Source organism: Oryctolagus cuniculus, chromosome 1 (genome assembly GCF_051225735.1).
Source record: "Oryctolagus cuniculus isolate XC-2025 breed Fujian yellow rabbit chromosome 1, ASM5122573v1, whole genome shotgun sequence".
Taxonomy (NCBI): Eukaryota; Metazoa; Chordata; class Mammalia; order Lagomorpha; family Leporidae; genus Oryctolagus; species Oryctolagus cuniculus.
Genome location: NC_142867.1, coordinates 110,390,964 through 110,404,294, shown reverse-complemented (window position 1 = coordinate 110,404,294; position 13,331 = coordinate 110,390,964). Strand labels below are relative to the sequence as shown.

The 13,331-nt window shown below is 48.2% G+C and overlaps 1 protein-coding gene across 10 annotated transcripts in view; it reads right to left on the bottom strand.

Annotated features, from left to right (window-relative positions):
• Positions 1 to 13,331, bottom strand: part of KMT2A (lysine methyltransferase 2A) — an 89,820-nt gene that overhangs the window by 9,487 nt on the left and 67,002 nt on the right. For 9 of the 10 annotated variants that reach the window (XM_070078962.2, XM_070078977.2, XM_070078952.2 and 6 more), the window contains 5 exons: positions 8,974 to 13,225; positions 7,902 to 7,982; positions 6,981 to 7,048; positions 5,299 to 5,469; positions 2,511 to 2,585 (listed from right to left, as the gene is read on the bottom strand). In XM_070078962.2, coding sequence (XP_069935063.2) covers positions 2,511 to 2,585; positions 5,299 to 5,469; positions 6,981 to 7,048; positions 7,902 to 7,982; positions 8,974 to 13,225 — 4,647 coding nt within the window. The remainder of the gene's footprint in view (positions 1 to 2,510; positions 2,586 to 5,298; positions 5,470 to 6,980; positions 7,049 to 7,901; positions 7,983 to 8,973; positions 13,226 to 13,331) is intronic. The other variant, XM_089334591.1, reaches the window with a different exon arrangement.

Here is a 13,331-nt window from a genome sequence, read left to right as displayed (position 1 = left end):
CAGGGTTCATATTAGCAGAAAGTTGGAATCAGAAGTGAAACTGGGACTTGAACCCAGACATCCCAAGCTATGTCTTAACCACCGTGCCAATGCCCACTCCATGCTGAGTGTTTAACATGGTGTCAGGCATATTACAGGTGTTCAATAAACATTTACCAACAACAAACACTTAAGGGTTGAGACTTTCTTCCACAACTAGTAGGCAATAGTAAGAAGCTCTTGGGTATCTCTGGCGACCCAGGAGATATGCTAGGACTACTTAAGTGGCTTTTTAATATTACAGGGCTAGGCCTGAGGAAGAAAAGAGGAGAAAGGGATAGAACTCATACTTTGGGTGTCGAATCAATAGGATGTGAAGGATGAGGGTTCTGGAGTTGGTTTGCTCTGGACTCTGGTAGGAGAGCAGTTGGGGATGAACCACTGTGTGTGATGTGAGCACATGGGAGGGGGGCTGTGCAAGCCCAGGGATTGGGCAGCACGAGAGGGGAAGAGGCAGGGAAGCCCAGAGAACACTAGCCACTAGCTTTAGAAAAAAATGCATTTGCCAACTGTTCTGCTAAAAATTGAATATATTGAGGCTGGTGCTGTGGTGTAGTAGGCTAAGCCTCTGCCTGCAGTGCCGGCATCCCATATGGGTGCTGATTCATGTCCCGGCTGCTCTTCTTCCGATCCAGCACTTTGCCTATGGCTTGGGAAAGCAGTAGAAAATGGCCCAAGTGCTTGGGCCCCTGCACCTGCATGGGAGACTGGAAGAAGCTCCTGGCTTCGTACTGATCCAGCTCTGGGCATTGGGGCCATCTGAGGAGGAACCAGCAGATGGAAGACCCTTTTCTCTGTCTCTCTCTGTAACTCTGCCTCTCAAATAAATAAATAAATAAATAACTTTTTTTAAAAAAGAATATATTTGAATTAGTTCTTTTAAACTTATAAATGAAATAAATACATACTCGCAGAAACACTACAGAGAAGTAAAGTAAAAGTCGCCTATTCTGTATAGTTAGATAGAAGGAATTGGTTCTGGTGTTCTACAGCCTGGTAAAGTAACGATAGTCTACAATAATCTAGGATATATTTCAAAGTAACTAAAAGAATCCAAAGGTTCTCAACACATAGAAAAGATTAATGCTCGGGTAGCCGGAAATGCTAATTATCCTGGTTATACATTGTATACATGTTTCAAATTACTGTACTGTGCCCCATAAATATAGACAAATACACATCAATAAACAAAAGCTGCCCATTCTAACGCCCAGGTCCACTTCTCAGAGGCAGCCATCATTACGGTTGTGGTGCAGAAACACCGCGGGGACTCATGGTCACATCAGATGCACGTGGCTGTAACGTGCCTTCTCAATGACTTCACTCCGCACTTCTCTCTAAGTTCCCCCAGTGAGGAGCATTTGGGTTGCTTCCAGGTGTTTTGTTACCACATGTGGTAATGAACTTTTGTTCAATGTATGACTTTGTGACTACCTCTAGGATAATATTTTAAAAGTGTAACTGTTGAACGGAAAGGCATGTGATCTGAAAATTCCGAGAGCTACAGCTCCATTGCTCTCCGAGACGGCTGTAGTAGTAATATATGTACCTGCCTGACCTCCAGCCCTTGAGAGTACGTGGGGAGTGAACCCCTAGATGGGAGCTCTCTGTCTCTCAAATAAATAAGTAAAAATAGAAAAAGAAGGTATAACAAAACCGCAGTGAGACACTATTTCACATTCACTAAGATGTCCGTAGTAAAAAAGCCAGTAAGAAGTGTTGGCAAGAATACGGAGAAACTGGAACCTTCATACATTGCTGGGAATGTGAAAGGGAGCAGCCACTTTGAACTAAAAACACTCTGGCAGTTCCTGGAAAGGTTGAACAGAGTTACCAAGCGACACAGCACTTGCACTCCTAGACATACATCCGAGAGCAATGAACCCATGTCTACATCAAAACTTCACAGCAATTATTTGTAACAAAGACTAGAAAAAAAACAAAATACTGATCAGCTGGTGAATGCACAAGCAGTACGTGATATGTTGACACAATGGAGTAATGTTTGGCAATAAAAAGGAAAAAGAATTAATGCAATTTTACAATTTTCAAGTAACCTTGAAAACATTAGGTTGAGTGAAAAAAGCCAGTTACAAAAGGCCACATATTGTATGATTTATAAGGAATGTCCAGGATAGGCAAACCCACAGACAAAGAAAGTAGATTTGTGGTTGCAAGGAGCTAGGGATGGGGAATGACTGGTAATGCGTGTGGGCTTCTGTTAGGGGTAACAAATACAAAAACTGCTCTGGAATTAAAAGGTGGGTGGCACAACTCTGCGAAGATATTAAAAACCCCTGAATTGTGTGTTTCAAACCATGGACTATATGGTATATGAATTATGAATCAAAGCTCTGATAATACTATTATTTTTAGAAAGAACTTTTTTTGGTAGAGTCTTCTCTGTGGCTTAGACTAACAAGTTACCCTAACATCCCGAGGCGGCGCAAAATCACAGCTCCAGCCTTTACCTGCAAACGAGAGCTGCTTGAGGCGGGCATTGGATCGCGCTTCCTGGACTTTATCTGTCAGTGACTTCCAGGCATCTGTAAGGGGAGAAGAGAAAACTGTGGGCAGGAAAACATTCGTGCAGATATCTCTCAAACCCGGTGTGCGGAAGCACTGTGTTTGGAATCCCCATGCGCAAACACACACCCTCCTACGACAAGGCTGTGTTGTTTTCCTCAGTTTCATCAATTCAGGGCATAAGCGAGAGTCTGGAAGGCACAAGGCTGTTGGAGGAGACAGGAGCAATAAGGAGATTTGTGCCGCTGAAACCCTGAAGCACTCCCATCCCCTGCTGGGGGTCTGGGCCGCAAACCTACACCCTGTACTCCTAACCCAAACGGTACTTGTGTTATCGATTTAGCCAGGACTCTGGGGGAGATCGTAAAAGTAAGGAGCGGGGCTAGGAGATTTTTATAGTCCCTTTAAAAGAGAGGAAGACACGTGACTGGAATTGTGGGCAGCAGGTTGAATTGCTGCCTGCAACACCACATCCCATCTGGGCACCTGTTTGAGTCCCAGCTGCTCCACTTCCTATCCAGCTCTCTGCTAATGCACCTGGGAAAGCAGCAAAGACGGCCCAAGTCCTGGGCCCTGCCACCCGCATGGGAGGTCCAGATGAAGCTCCTGGATCCTGGCTCTGGCCTGGCCCGGTCCCAGCTGTTGTGCCCACTTGGGAAGTGATCAGCAGATAAAAATCTCTTTCTTTCCTTCTCTAATTCTGCCTTTCAAATAAATAAATAAATTTTCATTAAAAATATTTATTTATTTGAAAGGCAGAGTTACAAAGAGAGGGAAGGAGAGACAGAGAGACATCTTCCATCCGCTGGTTCACTCCCTAAGTGGCCACAATGGCTGGAGCTTGGCCGGGTAAAAGCCAGGAGTCAGGAGCTTCTTTTGGGTCTTCTACATGGATGCAGGTGCCCAAGCAGTTCGGATATCTTCTACTGCTTTCCCAGCTGCATTAGCAGGGAGCTGGATCAGAAGACGAGTAGCTGGGACAAGAACCAGAGCCCACATGGGATGCCGGTACTGCAGGCAGAGGCTTAGCCCACTACGCCACAGAACTGGCCCTAGTTCAATTTTTCTTAAAGGGTACTACTACATTAAGCTTCCTGAAATTCTGTTTGTTTTTTTTTTTTTAAGATTTTATTTATTTATTTGAAAGGCAGAGTTACAGAGAGAGGGGGACATGGAGAGAGAAAAAGAGAGATCTTCCACTGACTGGTTGATTCCTCATATGGCTGCAACAGCTGGAGCTGGGCCAGGTTGAAGCCAGGAGCCTGGAACTCCATTCAAGTCTCCCACAGGGGAGCAGGTCCCAAGCTCTAGGGCCATCTTCCACTGGAAGTGTGGCAGCTGGAACTTGAACTGGCACACGTATGGGACGCTGGGGTCACAAGCTGCAGCCTAACCTGTTGCACCAGAATGCGGCCCTTAAAATCCTGCTTTTATTCTACTCCTCCAAATTTTGAGAGGCCTTGTGGCTTGGCCCTGAAAGCCCTTCAAAATCTATGCCTAATCCACCTTTCCAATTTTTTCTTTCATTACTGTCTGATGAGGATTTCACCTTCCCACCTGACATTATTCCAAACCTCAGCAATGCAATCCAGTCTTTCCAACCTTGCTTATTCCTTCTTTTTAGAAAGCCTTCCCTATTCCTCTCTGCCCAACTCAAATTCTCATATCTCCTTTGATAGGATGTCTACACTATTAACCTTCGGAGGTTTTTTGGACATCCATAATGCAGCCACAGTGACCTTTCTCTCTGCTGAACTGTACAGTAACTACAGCCTGGAGAACATGGACTAGTCCTTCAAGGATTAATGAACACCAGCAAGCTTGGGATAGAGATGAACAAGAGAGTACAATGCCAGCCCTTAAAGAGTTCACTATTGAATGGGACACAGAAGTCAAAACATTCCTAAAGCAAATTGTGGGCTATGCAGAACACCTGAAAGAAGGAAGATTTGAAAGAGGGGAGGGGAGTGCTCCTCTGCCTCAGAAGGTCAAGAAATTCTTCTGGGCTGCCTTTTTTTTTTTTTTTTTTAAGATTTATTTTTTAACTTGCGAAGCAGAGTTACAGATAGAGGGAGAGAGAGAGACAGAGAATCTTCCATCTTCTGGTTCATCCCCAAAACGGCCACAACGGCCAGAGCTGGGGTGATCCAGAACCAGAAGCCAGGAACTTCTTCCGGGTCTCCCACACGGGTCTAAGTATTTGGGTCATCTTCCACTGCCTTCCCAGGCCATTAGCAGGGAGCTGGATTGGCCTTTGAGCACCCAGGACTCAAACTGGTGCCCAAATGGAATGTCAGCGCTGCAGGTGGAGGCTTAACCTACTGCGCCACAGCAGCGGCCTCTCTGAGCTGGATCTTGAAGGGGCAGCTGGAGTTTCCCAGGTTGGAGGTGCGGGCAGGAGGCAGGGAGAGGACTCCAGGCAGAGGGAGGAATGTGGGTGAAGGCACCCAGGAGGGAGAGCACGGACTTGATGGGACACAAGGAAGTGGCAGAGACAAGGCTGGAGGGAGAACTTAGCAGAGTTCTAAAACCATCTAAAACCTACGATGCTTATGACTAACCTTTCACACAAGTGATGGATGGTTCTCCAACAAGACAAATGTCTCAGGGATAGGAAAATGTATATTCTTCCCAAGTACCCTCCGTGTGTCCAGCTTCAGAAAACTGGCCAGCTCGATCAGCCTGAGGGAGAGCGCCGTGGAGCTGGAGCGGGGCCTCCGCGAACCCACTCACCTTCTATACTCTCTGCACAGATCTGAAAGCCATCATCACTGGAAATTTCAAAAACGAGGCCTTTCTTGGGCTTTTTCTCAGCAATGCTTTCCTTCCGCTTTTGTTCCTGCTGCAGCCACAGCATCAGTGGAGAGCTGAAATTGCTTTCCTCGTCTTCCGCTGTCTTAGGCTCTGTAAGGGGGAAGACCAGCGCCAAAGTGGTTGCACTAACACAGCTTCTTGCGCACCTGTGTGCAGAGTCCTCTGTGCTTACCATCACCAGGCCCCAGGCCATTCTGTAGTTGGCGTTTTTATTCCACTGACAGAGAGCAAAACTGAGGCTCACAGAGCCTGCTCTAAGCCATAGCTGGAGAGGCTCATAGGGCATTTCCTTGCACACAAAGTTAGGCTGTGTCTATGGCAGTTTCTGTTGTAACAATTTGGTAGTTTTTCAATAAATAAAGGCCCTCAACAGGGTGGGTGGGTGGGTGGGTGGGAGAGAAGTAGTAATTTGTATGAAGCACTTAGTATGTCTATGAGACACTCTCATAGGAACTTCAGATAAATTAACTCCTATAAACCTTACAACAAGCCAGTGTAGTAGTTATTATCTCCATTTTATTTATTAAAAATTTTTAAGTTGGCTGAACCGTGGATTAGCATAATTTATTTTTCAAATGCTTTACTTATTTGAAAGGCAGAGGGAGAGAGACGGAGAGAACTCCCATCCACTGGTTTACTCCCCAAATATTGCAATGGCCAGGAATCGGCCAGGCTGAAGCCAGGAGCTGGGAACTCAATCCAGGTCTCCCACACGGGTGGCAGGAACCCAATTACTTGAGCCATCACCACTGGCTCCCAGGGTCTGCATTAGCAGGAAGCCAGAGTTAGCAGCTGGGACACAGGCATCCATCCTAACTGGTGACTTAACAACTAGGCCAAATGCCTGCCCCGTAATCTCTGTTTTAAAGATGAGGAAACTGAGACAGACAGAGGTAACTCAGGCCAAGTTCATTCAGCCAATACATGTGATGCTAGAGGGTTCCAAGCCATCTGGCTCCGGAGCCGGCACTACCAATCACCGTCCCTCACTGCTGTCTTACATAAGCAGACATGCCACCCCTCCGAGGAGCTGGCAGCTCAGCACCTATGGGAACATCCCAGATCCTGGGCCGAAGCATTTCTTTACCCGATTACTCTCTTTTGGGATGTCCCCTCTACAGAGCTGGGCAAGGCTTTTATCCAGAGCTCTCTTAATTTTGAAGTCATCAGCTGTTTCCTGATCAGATTTATTAGGAGAGACAGAAAGTGCCCTGCAGATTTTGGTGTTGTAACCAAAATCTGAGTACCTGATGAAAATGAAAACGATTCTTGGTTTCTTTTAGTAAAACTGACGGATGAAGCCAGGCTGTCACTGGCTATTTCAGTCTCGCTGCCATTAGAACAGCAGAGTATCTAACGCACTGTTCTGTCCTTCAACTGGCAGCCGGTCCCCGAGCACACAGTGGGCAAGCCCCACACCAGCAGAGAGGTGCCCTGAGTCTCAACAACCTTGGAGCTCAGACTGTGTGTGTGTGTGTGCATGCACGAGTGTGTGTGTGCGTGTGTGTGTAATCTAGAAAATCAGGAGGTGAAGTTGGTGATTCTGATAGCACTTTTAGCTTTGAAATTCTCTGATTCGAACCCGTTACTCACTCACATACCTGTATTTTCTTGCTCGTTTGCTGCTGGATTTTGTGCGGCCTGAGCCTCTGGAAGAGCAGCCACTTGCCTGAATGAAACAAACAAAAACCCAAGCGTGAGACGCGGCACCAGCTGGTTCTCCCACTCAGACCTTGAACCTCCCTGGGATCTGCCACGCAGCTGTGCCACTTACATAAAGCCAGCGCCAGACTGCGGCCACACGGTGCTTTGTGCAGCACCTGCTGGACGGCCACCACCACACTACTGTACTATGGCGCATAAAATAAAGCCATCTTTATGCGATTCTTTCCCGAAAAAGTGACATTTAAGTTTCTGCTCCTGAAGCTGTAGACTGTGCCCTCATACTCTTAGTATTAGGAGAGAATGAAAGGACACTTGTCAAAAGCAGTTCTACACAGTTCCTATGGAAGTGAGGTGGTTTTATTAAATAAAAGTAAATTGCTTGAACCTGTAAAGTCACCATCAACTTTCACTTAAATGCTAAAACAACCCAAATGTGTACCGACTGACATCAAACCAACTAGTTAAATAAATTCCTACAGACCCACGCCTAATCCTGCAGGCAGCCATTGAAAGTGCAGGGCGTCTCCAGGCACTGGCATAGGAAGACGCTCCCGAGAGCACACGATAGGTGAAAAAGCCAAGTGCAGACAGTGCATGCAGCAGTGTTTCTCTTAATGTCTATCTGTACAGATCCAATACACTCTGAGCAAGTCACCTGTGGGGAGCAGAGCGACACCAACGGGGAGCCGTTACCTATTATTTAAAGAGCTCTGTGCTAGCTCCCCCCAAAGCCTGTATGACTTCCATTTAGAAAGCTTTGGCAATACAACAAAAATCACTGCAAGTCAGGAAGGGTTTTGTAAATCAGGTGGATGCAAGTGAGGGCTTCCTCTCGGAGAGCTAATCCTCCAGCTTACCCTGTGGGCTGCCCACACTCCTTTTGTGATGGCTCCTCCACACTGGCTGTGCCCTGCTGCTCGGCCTCGGCTCCTGGAGTCCTGCAACACAGTCATTTGTGTCGTTTCAACAGAAACTCACTGCCACGTGCACGCGCAGGTCGGCCTACAGGACTCTGCCAGGACCTGATCAAATCCGCGAGCTGTCAAACTAACCAACAGTCATAAAAGCCAGAATAATGGTAGAAAGCACAAGGAGCCTACTGTACTGCCAGAAATGTTCCTGTATTTTGGTCCGAACAGTGGTTACATGAGTGCATATATCTGCAAAGATTCACTGGTGTGTTTTAAGTGTTATACTTCATGCATGTTATACTTCAGTGTCAAAGTGTTTAAAAAGGACTCAAAGGGATTCACAACAAGGAGCTTTGCCCTCCAAATGGAAACAGTCACTCCCTGGGATCCTGAGGCTCAACAACAAAACCTCCACAAATAAACAAAAGGAGCAAACAGCAGCACCATTTGAAATCAGAGCAAAGAGTAATTAGAAGTGTGGTTCTGGGGCCAGTGTTGTGGCACAGTGGGTTAAGCTGCTGCCTGCAATGCCAGCATCCATATGAGCGCTGGTTCAAGTCCTGGTCAATCTACTTCCAATCCAGCTCCTTGCTAATGCATCTGGGAAAGAAGCGGAGAATGGCTCCAAGTCCTTGGGCCCCTACAGCCCATGTGGGAGACCTGGATGGAGTTCCAGGCGCCTGTTTTGGCCTGGTCCAGCCCTAGCCATTGTGGCCATTTGGGGAGGGAACCAAGAGATGGAAGATCTCTCTCTCTCTCTGTAATTCTTTCAAGTGAATAGATCTTTTTTTTTTTTTTTAAAGTGTGGTTCTATCTGAGATAACCTGCTCATGGATGGAACTAAATTTTGCTTCATAGATCACCACTGGGAGGAAAAAAAAGAAAAATCAAAGTCAACCCCCCCAAATTCCCTAAATGCAAATTGAACAGAGGATGGTCCCTCCCAAAAAGGACAGCAGCCTCTCAAGCAGAGCCTGCAGCCCCCTGCCCCAGCAGAGCTACCGTCTGCCTTGCTCACCCTGTGACAGAGGCCAGGGGTGCTGTGTTGGCTTCTTGGTCTGGAATGTGTGCTTCAGAAGAACTGGTCCGCAAATGGGAAACTTTGTGCTTCTTGCCAGTCCCTTTGTCCAGAGGCAGCTGAATCCGTTTGATTTTTGGTTTGGGTTTAGTGGGAGCTGGCCCTGAGGGGCTTGCTGACTGCTGTCCAGAGGGTGGAGAGCCTCCGGGAGAGGCTGAGCTGGCTGAGCTGGCTTGCATAGCTGAGGACAGAGCCTTGTTCTGCTCCAGTCCCACACTGTTGGGAGCATCCGCTGTCTGGGTGAAGCTGGACGCCTGGGTCCCTGAAGCAGAATCAAGGTCACGCTGGGAAGAGAGAAGCCCTGCTTTGCCGGCAAGGAGCTGGTTCACGTGCTGAAGCCGATAGTGTTCTTCGGCGTCCCCAGAGGGTGAAGCAGCTGTTGCGCCTGCGGTCTGCGTCGAGGGGAGCACACAGATGCTCGATGCTGCTGGCACGGCAGCACTGGAGGGAGTCTGCGACGTCCCCAGCTGGGAAAATACTCCTGAATTCGGTGCTAAAGTCACAGGCTGGTCCTGACTTCCCAGGTTCTGCTGGCTAGCTTTGATTAAAAGATTGCTTATTGAGCCAATATCGGGGGTCCCAAGCAACCTGGGATTGGTTAAGGTGACATGTCCTGGAACTGATGTGCTACTGGTAGGGGCAGTTGTGGTTTGCATGGATACAACGTTCAAGACGGAGGAACTGGAGGCCAAGCCAGAGGCAGGCCCCGACGTGAGGTGGCCGGCATCCTGGCTTATGGTTGATGTGCCCGCCGCCGTGGCAGCAGTTCCTCCCACACTCTGTGGTAACAGGGGTGCCTGTTCAAAATACATGATGCCAGATTTAGACCTTTTTATGATGTTGGGGACGGTTCGGTGAGATGAAGTATTAAGTGAGCCCAAATCTACCAGGTTGGGATGATTTGAAAGCTGGGAGGGTGTGAAGTTAATCAGTGTCATATTAGAAACCACATCGGAGGGGGCAATGTTTGAAGGGGTACTAGAGGGTGCAAGTTTTTTATTCTTTCGGGTCTGCAGACGAGATATGGGTCTTTTCTTGAGTCCAGAGGATGGAGTGGCTACTGTGGTACTGAGGTCTGTCCTCTGGCTGGCTTCTGAAACCAAAAGTTGGGGATCTGGAGGAGGCTGAACCCCAATGAGGAGGCCTGAAGGAGAACTGCTGATGCTGGGTGGGAAGCTACTTTGGGTAGCTGCAGGGAAGGAATGTAAGTGCTGGTGATGAGGCATGGGGAGCAATCCTTTGCTAGGAGGAGGGAACAGAGATTGAGAAGTTGACAAGCTTGGATTTAGTCCTGTGGTTAGGGTGAGACCACTTCCCATGGGCCCCAGTACTGAAGTATTTGTCTCCATCACACTGGGTGTAGAGCTAACAGAAGAGGTCAACTGAATCTTTTGGGTCACTCCATTTGGAAGAGTTTGGAGAACATAAAGTGGTTGCATGTTCTGGTTAACAACAATGAGTTTCTCAGTGGCTGGTTTCAGGTGGGGTGGAGTGGTCTGGACAGCTGCGTTAGAAATCTGAGATGGGCCAGGACTATCAGTAGAATTGGGCACATACTTCTGGTTCTGGATGGGAACAGTAGGGGAAACAGGTACCTGTAGGCCAGGGGTGCTACTGTTTCTAGTTAAATCCTGATTGTTGCCATGACCTTGCTCCACAGAACCGCAAGGGGGGCTGGAGATGTGGTCTGCATCCATGTGTCCTTGGATAAAGTGATCAGGAGTCATGTGGCCTTCGGGAGTAGGCTCCACCCCTGGGCTCAGCAGTGCCGGCTCACCTTCAGAGGAGGCTACGGACTTTTCTGTGATGGTCACTCTCTTCTCCCCTGAGTCTGACATTACCGCTAGCCTGCTGGGATTCTGGCTAGGGACAGTGGGACTCCGGGTGGTCAGGACAGAGAGGTCAGATGGTAACTCCAAAGGCAACTCAAACTGCTCCTCCGCCGAGATGGAGGAGGAGACACTACTGTCCACGGGTTCCGTCGTTGGCAGCTGCTGGGAAAAGACTTCAAAAAGACCCATGTCCTTTTCGCGATTACTGTCGAGGCCCAGCCCTTCGCCAAGATTCAGGAGTTCTGACGAAGACGACTCTGGGCTCTCCCCCAGAGCCTGCATGGACGGAGTGTTCTTCAGCACAAAGTCCATGATGTCTGAAGGCAGGATGTTGCCGCAGTCGTCGCTATTGTTATTGTCCGAGTCGGACTTGAGCAGCTCAGTATTATAGGTGTCCAGTAAATTTTTGTCTGATGGGGTGCTTGTGTGGACTCTGCGGCTTGACTCCAGTGAGCTGAGCTGGGCTTCCAAGGAATCCTGGCCCTGGGTTTTAACTCGACTGACTGAGTGGCAGTTATCCATCTTGGGCTCATTTTTGTGGCCAACGGAACCCTTGATGACATGTTCTTTTTCTCCAGCATCTTCGGGTTGGTCAATCTTTAAGTTCTCGGTTCCATTTTCTTTCCCGCTTCTTTTCGGAATCTGGCTGCTTTTCCTTGTCGTAGCTGTAACACTAGTATCACTCTCCGTCCCGTCATCAACACCATCCAACTGTGAAATCTTTGGAAGATCGCACTGCTCCTCCTCTCGGAATAAATTATGGGACGCCAGCCGCTCCTCTCCACCTGATGAAATCACCGTCCTGGTGAAGTTGTAATAGTATAAGTCGTCCTCATCTGAAGTGCTTAGGTCATCGGCCCCGTCCACCTGTCCTTCGGCTGATCTCTTGCCTCGTTTCTTCCCCACCGAGCTGCTGTAGAACGGAATGTCTTCCTCGCCATAGGATCTTACTCCATAGAGTGGAGTGAGCCCAAAGAACATGTTAGATCGGGCGCGGGCACTGCGGCGGGGGTACCTCCTCTTGAAGGAGCCATCCTCCTGAGGCTTGGGACCGTCTGGAAGCATGAGGTTTCTGTCCTGTACTGGAAGATTCTGATAGTTGTTACTCTGAGAATCCTGAGATAAGGTATTGTTGGGGCTTGGCTGGGCCACTGGGCCATCTCCTGGACTTTCAGAGGCTGCAAGTGGCTCTGTGGGAGATGCTGACTCTCTTTGCAAAGGGGAAGCAGGACTACCGTCTTTCAAGGTGTTTTTGGACTGATTCTCACTTTCCATTTTCAGAGGTGTCAGTGTTACTTTGACTGTGCGTTTCCGGGGTGCCTGTAACTCTTTGGCAGGTCCTTCTACTTGCATGGATGAAGCTTTGGGAACTCCTGGGATAGAAAGGACTTTCTCTCCAATTTTCTCAGCAGAAACATTGTTACATGGCCGAGGCCCCATAAACTCAGGAGTCAAAACCTCATCAGCAAACTCTGGCTTTAGATTTCCTTCCTCATCAGTTGTCACCTGACCAGGTTCCAAAAACGACTTACTGGAGTGCTTTTCTTTGAAAGTTTCTTTGCAAGATTTTTTCCCTTTCTGTCTCCTGTCTCTGGAACTGGACCCCACATGTTCACTGGAAACAGATGATCTGTTGCCCATTCCAGAAAGCTTCAAGGTTTTGACATCATTACTGTCATCTGGGGAGGGGTTTGCTGACTGAGTAGAATCTGTGTGTTGGTCTCTATCATTCCTTTGCCCTCTTGAATGTAGCTGTGAGAAGGAGAGGGCCTCTTTAGAAGAAAATGGCACTGAAGAGGGTTCGGCAAAAGTGCTGACTTTGTTAACATTCAGTTCTCCAGATATGGTGTTATGAACCTGCGGGGCCAGTTTAGGAATCCCTGGGTAAGCCATGTTGTGTGCACATCCCTCTGAATTCTTGGAACTCAGCACTTTGGTCTTCTCTCCTTTTAAAGAGGAGCTCTTGGACGTCACGTCTGAAGCACTGGGATGCTTCACTTCTAACGGTGAAGCTCCATCCAAGGGACTGGTTTTAGTACCCACAGTAACTACTGTCCTTTGCAAATTTGAAGAGGGCGTGTTTGGCCCCAAATTAGTGCTTGAGTTCAGTGACCCTAAGACATGGTCAGCTGCCTTGGCACTGGACCCGAGGTCTGCAGCGGTCCCCGTGCTGGAGACCGAGGAAGCACTATTCCTGGAGTAAGTGTTCCCGGCTCGCATGGGAGACATGATGCGGAGTTTGGATCGCTGGGGTGACAAGGAGGAAGTACTGTGACGCCTGGAGCCAATGCTTCGAAGTCCAGAGGAGAGTAAAGGATCACCCACCGTGACGATTTCATGAGTTGTTGGGGTAGGACTTCCTGAACGAGAGAGAACAGAATCAAGTCTATCGCAGATGAAACAAATGCGTGGAAGTCATTGGTTTCAATGTCTTAACTACAGATATTCACAGATAACTGAAAATCT